The 11,528-nt window shown below is 33.9% G+C and overlaps 1 protein-coding gene across 2 annotated transcripts; it reads right to left on the bottom strand.

The window, feature by feature from the left end:
- Window positions 1-1,888: 1,888 nt before the first annotated feature.
- On the bottom strand, window positions 1,889-7,841 carry LOC107478519 (poly(A)-specific ribonuclease PARN-like). Of its 2 annotated transcripts, none has more exons than XM_016098652.3 (8): window positions 7,421-7,841; window positions 6,841-6,971; window positions 6,092-6,286; window positions 5,899-6,011; window positions 5,673-5,789; window positions 5,482-5,596; window positions 5,164-5,379; window positions 1,889-2,893 (listed from the first exon to the last, which is right to left on the bottom strand). In XM_016098652.3, exons 1-8 carry the CDS (start codon window positions 7,753-7,755, stop codon window positions 2,238-2,240), a joined length of 1,878 nt encoding a protein of 625 aa, XP_015954138.1. In that variant the 5' UTR covers window positions 7,756-7,841; the 3' UTR covers window positions 1,889-2,237. The 2 variants fall into 2 exon arrangements, with proteins under 2 accessions (XP_015954138.1, XP_020993769.1); XM_021138110.2 differs by having other exon boundaries at window positions 5,899-6,008.
- Between the last annotated feature and the right edge of the window lie 3,687 nt (window positions 7,842-11,528).

Raw genomic sequence — 11,528 nt, 5'->3', positions numbered from 1 at the left:
TGATAATTTTGGCACCTTCTCTTCATAATTTTGCCATTCTTCTTCTGTAGAATTAAATTCCTAAACTCGTCCTCAATTGTTTCTAAAGTTATTATTTAACCTCTTCGATCTTTGAATTGTTTCATTAAAAGTGTACGATTGTAGTTCAAATTAGATAATCAACGTCAATTGGTTCTTTTTTCAAAATAACTTAAAAGGAACAGGTTTTGGATCTCGTTTAAATATGATTTACCGGAGTTTGAGATGGTTATTTCTTTGTTTATGCACAATTTGGAGATGACATAATGTATTCATTTTCTGTGTTTGTTGAAACATAATTCTATGTTTATTTTAGAGTATATATAAAGTTCAGCTTCTTTTCATAGAATTTCTTGTTCAACTGCAAACATTTCTGTATTATCTAGGTAATAATTTGTTTTTTTTTTTTTCAATTTTCTGTAGTTTTTGGTGAGGAACTTAAATGCTTACAGTTCTCAGAAATTATTTTTATGTTCATAAATTTGAGAGGCATACCCTGGCTTGTTCCAACGATTTGCTGTTACCAGCATGTAATGCAAGGTAGCATAGTCAAAATAATGTGAATTTTTATTTTCTATGTTTATTTTTCAAAAATATAAATCGTGTGCGTATCCGTGTATCATAGTCCACTAGCCACCTTCGGATTCTTCGGATTCATATATGTTTCCTTAAAGTACTCCTTTACTATAGTAGGTTCAGAATTAACTTGAAAATTTCGGACTAAAACTCTTGCACCAACCTTTGTCCTATTTAATGGAAAAGCGAAAAAAAATGATTGGATACAACCATAACAAATCTAATGACCTTCAAGATCGCAACGACACTCAAACATAATCATAACTGCACAATCTTGATTTAGCACTGATATTAGAAGTCAAACTGATTGATTTTAACTTCAAAAAATAAATAAAAATATAGCTTTATATACCTATAATACAAAAAAATTATGTCCTATAAAAAAAATAAGAATAAAAAAATAATTACACAATTAAAAAAATAATATGACAAAACCTCAATTTGTAATAACTTAGTATCAACTTTTATATAATATAAATAAACTTATGTATCTTATAATTAATTTCAAAATAAAAAATCATTTTTACAAATATTAGATAATTATTATTTTATAAAAAAAATACTGTGTAATTTTTTTTGTCAAGTTATAATTTTATTTTACTTTTTTTATTTCTCACGGCCCTAATTTTCAAACTAAATTGCAACTTTCTAAAAAGTTATTTTAATGCTTATAGAAAAATTAAAAAAATTGACTTCTCTCATAATATAAAGTTTTTTTATCACTCTCTTCTTAAAATAAGTACTTTTAGAACTAAAAAATTCAACATAAAATAACTTATTTATAAATTACTTTTAATATAAGTATTTATTGTTTAAACTATTTTTTCAAAAGGAGTTTAATTAAGCTATTTACCCAAACTAGACCTAAACTCTATTTCAGAGTTTATTGTTAACCAATAGATTATTGCATACAAAAGGTAAAAATAATTTTATAATTTTATTTCTTTACCCGGGCCAAAGTCTAGTTAGAATAACAACAAACATCTCGCACCTTGCAAAATTAAGAGAAGACTACATCCAAATAGCCTAACCTAATGGAAGCGTGAAGGAGTAATTCTGGTGTATAATCATTAAACAGTACTAGTGTGCCCTGTCATGAAAACATTAGTAATATTTGGTGGAAAAACAGAGACGAAAAGACTGAAACTAAGAAACAAAGACTAAGAGATAGAGATTGAAATAAATTTCAATATTCTGTTTGGTACAAAATGGGAAACAGAAATTAAAACAAGAATGAAATTCTAATTTAATTTGTACAAAGGGTAAAATTAAAATTAATTAATTGAAATGAAAGTATTTTAAATATAAAATGTTATTAAAGTTTCAACCTCCATCTCTAAAATATTGTCTCCTATGTCCCCACTTTTTGGAGGTACTAAAATACTGAAATTTTGAAAACAGCGACAAAAATTTTAGTATCAGTTTCTGAACTAACAAACACGATACTGAGTCAATCTTCCAATCTCTGTCTAAGTACCTCAAAACAAACCTACCTACAACTCTAAAAGTGTCTTCTATTCTATACGCATGCCAGTAGCAAATATAAATATATAATACATTTACAGTTTCCGTCTGAGGAAATAGTTATTCAGATAAAAACGTGTCAATTAGTAAACGAAAAACTGCCAATAAGGTTAATGAACTCAAAGATCATCGAAGTTAATTATGTTGTCATTGTACCAATGAATCTCTGAAGATTTGCTCCCAGAATCCACCTTCATATCGGAGTGAGAACCCCCCAAGGCGCTCTCTAATGACTCTGCAAGATTCATCCCCCACAACCCTAGCCTACATATTGTCTTGTAGGTCTGATAAGAGGTTACTCGCATGCCATCTGATACCAAATCCTTCAAGGCTCCATCAACTTCTTTACTATTCATTACATCAAGAAACTGTTTTGATAAACTAGGCTGCCAGAATACAACAATGGCACAACTCTTATCCACCAATTTAACATCGAATTCTCCCAAAAATATATCATGGGATGCATGGAGTAGACTCTTCAACATCCCTGCCGTCGTCCCAAATTTGAATCCCCATAGGAAAACCACATTGTCAATGCTAACTTTCCTAGTATTTTTGGCCCATATACTGATATCCTCATTAACTGGTGCCTCTTGGATATCGGCTGCTGCACATGGATGAAATACGTTGACGAAGTCTTCGAGCTCGGCTGCCATATGCTTATTGCTGGACTCATTAACATATGGGGAAACTTTCAATATAGAGCAAAGTTTCATAAATAAATAGCATAGCCTTAATGCATTAATTCCATGGCTCTTGCCTTCATTTGCTGTACCTATAAACGCAAAAATTAAAATGAAAGAAAATGAGGTACCACTTACCAGTCACTGATTAATATAGCCAGCTATATATAAAATAGAATAAAAGAAACACCAGAATTTCTTAAAGTTGAAAAATTGAGTATGCAATTTGTTAAGTACTAAACATGAATCTTTCTACAAGAATAGCATAACCTTTAAACCTTAGTGCTCAAAATCCGTAAATCTTGCCTTCACTCACTGTATCTGTATGAGCCCAAAAATGAAGAGATTGAAGGGGAGAGAGAAAATGAAGCTTAAAAATGGTTTTGGCCCCCTTTAAATAGTGAATATTGGCATTGGTTACTCTAAATTCGGTTTGGTTTCAAACCAAACTTAAAGGAAATCTACTTTGGTGCGATACACTATATCGTTTCCTCAAGTATAGCGGGGATACCACACTCAAGCTAGTTAAGGGGAGAGAAGAATTCTCCTTGAATATAACAGCAAGTGCATACTGCTTGATGCTGAGCTTTGGGCATCCCAATCTATCCAAGTCCTTATCATGATCCCCTGATGTTAGCACTTCCATTAACTGATGACAAAGATAGTGAAAATCCAAGTCACACATGCTAAGCCTACCTCCATAGTCCACATGGTATCCAAAGTGTTCTCCACTTCTCCCAACTCCACTCCCTCATAATATATTTTAAAAAATGCTAAAAGATAAAGGGCTTCTTCAAGGGTGGGTAAACATCCCCTAGGTTCCTCAAGCAATCAAGATAATTTCTTATGAATCCTTAAAACTCTGAATGTTCAACCATGAGATGAGCATGTTTCTCTCTAAGTGCCATAAAATGAAGCAGGTGCTCAAAACTATTGCAAGGTGCTCCATGGACTGTGATAATATAGACATTGCCTTCCCAATAACTACCAATGATAATGTCACTTACAACAGTCCATGAAAATTTTATGGTACTTCCGACAAGCATAGTAGGGTCTATTACCTCACTAATAGTGTCAGCCATGGTAAGCTTTGGATCCGGCCCAAGAAATTCAGCATTGACTTCAGAAGTATGGTGATTAATCCTTACTATTCTTGAATGTTATTGGGTTTATTGCATTCTTAGCGCATCATCTTCCCAAAAGCCCAATTAAGCCCAAACTTACAAGTAGCTTTTGATTACTATCTTGATAGTTGATACAAAGGAAAGAGACATTGGGAAAGACTTCAAAGCAATTTCAGTACCTCCAAAAAGAAAGGATGGGGCAGAAACACCTTACTGTCCCAATACAGGAATAAAACACAAAACTAGGGGGTTCAATGCCTCCCATATGCAAAGCTAACTCAATAAATCACACAGTCCCTTTTAAAGTCATCAAGTATAATGTTTGAACCTTCATATGCAAGACAAAGCAGTAGAAACAAAATTAATAGGACCACACTCAGATGAGTTCATGATTCTCCTCTAAGCCCACCAGGAGAACTTTCAGTTACCGGTGGAGTCCATCTTCTATTAGATTACGTTCTTAAAAGAGACAGAAAGTTTGAATTCTCCAACTTGGAGAGGCATCAGATGGCATTGTTGGCTGCTAAATTCAAGCCAAATTTTTTAAGTTGAAATCAACGGCTGTGTCATCCTTGTTCTCCCCATTTGCATCACCAAATGAAGCTTAGGTGTAGCTTTCCTAGTAGCATGACCAATATAAAAAATTACAAGAAGCCAATGATGAGTCCCACCTGAAGTACCACCCTTTCTATCTCAGGGTATATAGATGAGAACTAGCAAGAATAAAATCTAGAAGATTTCATGTATGAAAGGTTTAGGATCTCTGCCAAAACAATCTTCAACAACTGAAAATTTCTATGGTTTTTTTCTTAACTCATTTACTCCTTAAAAGCCGCATTCCTCCTCTTTACAAGCATCGGTCTATTTCATTGAATCAAATAAATACTCAGCCATGAACCTCTTGTCTTCCTCAGTAAGTTGCTTACATACTTACCATGGGTGGAAGGGGTGACAAAACAAACACGGAAAACAACACTTAACCCTATGGCAATGCTATTGTCTTCCCCATAATCATGTTTCAATCAAAGAAGATGCAAAACATGGAGTAGGAAAATATATGCATCTTTAAAGGAGGAAAACCATTAAGAGATAATATGAATATATATCTTGACAAGCATGCAAGTTGCAAAGGAATGACCATATCACTTTCCATACTATTAATAAGATAAAATGGATAAAACCATCCAATAAGCATGCTTTTGTTGCTTGTGAGACTAAAATGTTATAGACTAACTGACCTTGGTCCGGAATTTTCACATCAACAGGTGCAAAGAAATGATTATTCAAGTAGGATATAGCACTAGGTATGTTGGCCACTTTTCTCTTGGTTCCAATTACCCTTATCAAATAATTTACGTCAAGTACTTCGGGGAAAACCGTGCACATGGAGCTCACAAATTCATCTACTTCAGGTGGAAGTGGCGCAATGAATTTTGAATGAATAAGTGTACAATCTACAAAAACAAATAAAAAGTTAATAAACTATAAAATGAAGTAGATAGACCTGGGAAGTACACTAGAATTAAAGTTGAGAAATTTCCATTTAAGAGATACACCATTAAGGCTATTGTGGGAGATAACAGGTTTCTGTGAAGCAGAAATCAAGTCGATCACCTCTCGAAAACCACGAATTTTCTTTGTCTCCTCCTCTTCAACATTTTGAAGCTCTCTCTGCATTGTAAAAACATTATTACTTAATGATGTGACCTTAACAAGGCAAAAAAATAGAGATGAATCATTTAATTACCTCCAAGAAATCCTTATCTTCTTTCGAATTTGCCAAAACAACACGTATAGCCTGGGTGGATCCACTCTTTGCAGGGATTATCAAAGGAAGAAGGTCATCTGAAATTTCTGCCAACATCTGCAAAAGATCCGAAGTACAAAAGAACAGAAAGAAAAGTATACGAGTCAGTTAAACAAGATTGTATTATTCAAGTTGGAATAATTAAGAATTTATTAGCCCATTATACCTCCACAATTAGCTGCACTTGACGTTCACTGCAAACATCTATAGTCAGGCAAGGTCTTGATCTTAATTGTTCACTGCCTCGGACAATATTCCTAAGAGAGTTTATAAGCTCTTCTGCATAAAATTAATGTTACAGAACAAAAGGACCTAACCAAAATCTTATTGTGAGAAGAATCTTGCAAAAGTTGCCATACCATCTTTGTTTCCACTTGTACCAGAGCTTTTACATGTCTTTCTCCAATGTTTAATCCGTGACTTAATCCTCTCAACAAAAACTGTATCAGCAACAGTAGAGATTGAAGAAGATTTCATCACACAAAAAGAAGGGAACGCAGTCCCACAACGAATTTTGGCCACTGACTCTTGTACCCGGGACAAGTATGATATGCCTGTCCCACAAAATAAAATGGATCATGGCTCATTAGTAAGTAAATAGAGCGGCATATCCTCAATTCACATAGCATAGCAAAGCATTGTTCATTCACATGTTCAATAGAGATTTTATACAATCTAGTATGGAGTTAATGGACTTTCTATCCATGGACTATTAAAACCAAAAGAGAAGGGGAAAAATGGTAAGAACCAGTATCATAAACACACAGAATCATAAACTGGTATTCCAGTGTAGAATCTCAGCTCTAAATCAGTAAACTGGATGTGATTACAAGGGTAGGATGCAGAAAGTAGAAAACAAAAGTTGAAAACACACTCTTGGGCAGTAAGGGGACCTTACCCTCCTTAGTCTAATATAACTAATATCACAGCCTTCCTTCCCCCGCCACATTCCCTCTGCTCTTTCTGTACTAGTTGGGTAACAACTCCTCTCTTGTCTCACCTTCCCTTCTATCACTCAGCTCTTCCTTTCTTTCTCTTCCTACCGTAACAAGCCATTCAAATTGCCAAACAGGAGAACGAAAATGCAAGAACTTCAATAGAACCTCACCATCATTTATGCATGCATTGAAATCAAAGCCTTGGCATGCCATAGATGCAAGGGACGAAGGCTGGCATGAAAAACTGTAAGACGGCATCCCCATTCTCAGCTCATCTCTGGGAAACAACAGGAAATTATACCTGCACCATACCCAAATACCAAAACTTCATCTCTTTATCCCATTTCAATCATTGTGAGCCATAAATTTAAAATTCAAAAAAAGAAAAAAAATTATCTGAATCAGACACACAATCTTAATCAAGTACAAATTCACAGTCACGCACAAATCACAACTCCCTGATCAAAATTCAACGCACAATCTTAATCAACTATATAATTTTTTCAGTGTTCTAATTTTGCGCTTATTCAATATATAACTCATTTTTTCAATCCTACTAAATGTTCTTCAAATACTACTACTATCAACGTTCTTCCTTGTAAGCTACTAACTTCGGTACTTTTCCATATTTCCTTAATTTAAAATTGGGCACTGATATGATTCAAAAAGGATACCAAAATAACATTTTTACTATTTAATTAATTAAAGAGAAAGAAGGCGGTTGCAAGCAAGTTACAGAAGGGAACTAACGGATGGGCGACGAGGGTGTTAGAGTCGGATATGGAAAAGGGGCAGACAGCGAACTGGAGGAGCTGGAAGTGATGGGCGGAGAGGCTGGCCTTGAGGTAGGCAGTTTCCACCGTGTCGAATGGGAGGAGGCGGTGCCAGGATGGCGGCGCGGGGGAGCCCGTCTTCTCCATGGATACGGCCACGAAGTCGGAATGCGCGATGTGGTCCTTAATCTCCTGTAGGGATTCAGGGAAGTTGGAGTTGTTGACCTGCTTCACTCTCCATCGTTTGGGGGACGCCCTCGTGCAAAGGGAACGCCTCTGCTGCAAGAATAGTAGCTGAAACAGTGAAACCATCACAATATTGTCGATGGGTCCTTCCACCTTCGGTTTGTATGTACCAGTAAGTTTGAACTTTGCCACCTTGAAATAAGGCTACAAGCCTTTTCTTATTAGTATCAAGCTGATCATAAATACAAAAATTCATTCTTTTCCATCTTTTGAAACAAATAAAAGTTAATAATTTTAATTTCAGTGAAAATTTTAATTTTCACATTTATTCTGTTTTATTTTGGTCTAATTTTTAATTTCATTTTCATAGTTATAATTTTAAAAATTAAAAAATTAAAAATATCTTTACAAAAATATTCACTCCTTTTTTAGTTAAAGACAAATTAGTAAAAGTTAAAATTAATAAGAATTCAATTCTATTAAAATTATGTATCATTTTAAATTATGAATTTAAATTATAAATAAAATTAAATTCTTTTTTAATAGAATTAAATTTTTTTTCTTAAATTTTTTTTTTTCAAACACACTCTTAGTTTAATTTTCAAGTTCAACATTATAAAAGGTCATTATTAATTTCATAGTTTTTAAGATAGCGTTTGAAAGAGAATTTGAGAATAAAAGGCAAAAACTGAAATAAGTTTTAATATTGTATTTGGTGTAAAGTGTATAAGATTAAATTTTGTCTCAATATCCTATTTGGTTTGAGAAAAAGTAGAGATTAAAATGTCCTTATTAATTAAAAATAGTAAATGGTCAAATTGATCATGCGATTTCCAATTTGGTCTCTGAAAATTTTTTTAATCAAATCAATCCCCTCAAATATTTCAGTTTAGTCATTTTAATCCTTCCGTCACTTTTCATATTGGCGGTGTTAACAGAGGCTGACGTGACACGTTAAGTTATATATCAGCACACTCATCTACATCCTAATTGGTAGTCAGCATGATATCTTTATGAAATTTGGTCAAATCAGTCCCTAGTCCCAAAATATTTAATCAACTAGAACAAAATCCTAACTCCAAAAACGATTTTCAGTTTCAGCAAAAGAACACCAATAAAAAATAGAATTTAACAACAGTACAATCCTAAAAAGATGTTCATTAACAGAAATGAAGATTCTTGATGGCCTAGAGAAGGGGGGTTGAATCTATGATCTTCTTTTAAACTTGATTAATTAATTCTCAAACCAGAAAATGAAACCTTGCTTCTGTTTATATTGCGAGATTGATTATGCAAGAGATAATTTTATTTTGTCTCAAAACACATGAAAACAGAATCAGAGCAGGAAAGAAGAAGATGACACAGTCATGTATCCTAGTTCAGCCCTTATGCAATGTAGTCTACATCTAGTCTCCACCACAACAGTGATGAAATTTTCACTATCTTTTTAAGTATTACATACACCAATTTCTAAGGATTCAACCTATTCCTATCACGGACAAACCAAACTTTTACCTAAATTTGACTTGTCTAGGTTCACTCCTTAAACTCTCAACACACCATGTGTCCACCCAACTTAGCAAGGGATACCTCACAGGTACATGATACAAAATAGAAATACAATAAAAAAGATAATACATAAATCTTGGCTTTTCTCTCTAAATACCTCTTTTTGCCTTTTCTCTCAATGATTTTTTCTTAATGCCTCACTTAAATGCATTTTACCACTAAATAGAAACAAAAAAAAGATACAACATACAAATTGAATATTCAATGATAAACCGTAAAAGAGATGATGTAGAACAGCTTTAAAGCTATAAGATGAACTAGATTCAACACTCTCATATGTAGCTCTCTATTTTGGTAGAATATTTTTTTTATGTAGGAATTCTGTCCAAAATATTGAGCAAGAACAGTAGAGAGGCTCTTAATGAAACTCAAACTTTGGTTCACCTCCTTAAACAAAACTGAAGTTGATTTTCCCTTTTGTATAGAATTCTATTTCCACTACTAGGATTTGCTTCCCAAAATCAGCTCATTGAATCTTGAACTAACTGAAGTCTCCTTTTATTTTTCTTTCACCACACTAAAAATCAGGGATTAGATATCAAAGTTAAGCACAGTAGAGAGGAGATGAGCAATAGCAATTTGCTTTCTTAATGAATTTTTCAAATCAAAACCCTTAATCTAGTACTTTGGCTCCAAGTTTTAATATTAGCCATTGATTCATAGCAGATTAAAGTGACCTCCACTTTTTTTATGTTACCCGAAATGGTTGGACAGAGAAAAAGGTGAAATCAACAAGTAATTAACTTGCATGTTTGTGGAAACATTTTATTTTTTTCTTCTGATTTAGCTTGACCTGAACATTATGCTTTCGGTTCCAATTTTGATTTGTCATAGCCACTAGAATTTTGCTTTTTTTTTTCTTTCTCTTTGGTGTTTAATGAGAAAATGATATTTTTTTTGTGCTATATCCGAATCACCATAACACCACCATAAGCTAGATGCTATTCTTTTCATAAAGACAATGAGCTAGATTGAAAGCTTGGTCCAAGTAGCTAAGGTTCAGGTGCTTGGTTCCATTGTTTTGGGCTACACACTAACACTTGGGACTGTGACACTAAATGACACATCACAACACTTTTGGGCTATCAACCCATTTATAATTATATTTGTCATCACCAAAAATGTTATTATTGTTTACTAAACTCAACAAGAAAAAACTATTTTTCCTTCCACAAAATTAAATTCCATGAAGAAAATGTAAACACCAAAACCAAACAGCAAAACAAACACTAAACATAAACTATGAACAGAGAAATTGATAGCCAGTAAACTTCTTTAATATTCGGAAAAACAAAGGTCTTGACCAACTTTCATGAATCAACAAGGAGCAATACCCTAACCATATAAACGGTTTTCTGTTCCAACAAAAGCCACTAACAAAAAATAAATTTTATCAATGGCACAATCCTAACATGTTAAGTAACCAGAAAAAAACCTTAAACAACAATGAAAATGGCCGTCGGTACCACAAACGGTTTCCAATTCCAACAAAAACCACTAACAAGAAACACATTTTATCAATGGCACAATCTTAACAACAAGTTTAGTAACCAGAAAAAAACCTTAAACAACAATGAAAATGGTCGTCGGTCACGTTTTCAATCATTGCGCCAAAGCCACTCCTCAAAGGTAAACTCGCGAACACGCTGCGTCGGATACTTCAATCGGTGATGATGATGATGAAGGCTTCTTCATCTTCTCCTCAACGACGTCAAAAAGGAAGTGAGAGGTGAGGGTTTTGTGAGAGAAACAGAGAATCCGTGCCAAATGCTTCAAACGGCAACAATGATGAAAGCTTCTTCGAACAGAAGGTGAGAGGGAGAGTTTTGTTTGAGAAATAAGGACTACACTATTTCAATCACTACCTCTCACCCATCATTGCCATTCCGTGTGCGGAATGTGAATTGACCTTCATCGGAGAAGACGCACACAACACCTGCCAGTTAATTGCACGTCAAAATCTAACCTGGTTCGTCTTTCAGTGAGCATTGTTGCTGGGTTTAGAGAGTAACGAAGAACAGGAATTTTTTTACTGAGAGCGAAGAGAAGTGTGGTTGAAGAATGAAGAGTGATCCATATGACTTTGTTTTGATGAACCAGCTCTCCTTGACTTAAAAATGGCATCGTTTTATATGGTGAGGAGTAATTTAATGTGTCAGGTTAGCTTCTGTTAACGGCGAAAAAAGTGACAAAAAGATTAACGTGACTAACTTAAAATCTTTCGAGGATGGATTTCATGAAAAAATATTTCGAAAACCAAAATGAAGATCGTATGATCTTTTAAGGACCAATTTGATCATTTACTCTAATTAAAAAAATAAAGTCGTAAA

This window comes from Arachis duranensis, chromosome 3, assembly GCF_000817695.3.
Source record: "Arachis duranensis cultivar V14167 chromosome 3, aradu.V14167.gnm2.J7QH, whole genome shotgun sequence".
NCBI lineage: Eukaryota > Viridiplantae > Streptophyta > Magnoliopsida > Fabales > Fabaceae > Arachis > Arachis duranensis.
Note: the sequence above shows the minus strand (reverse complement) of the source record. Positions and strands in the feature narration are given on the sequence as shown.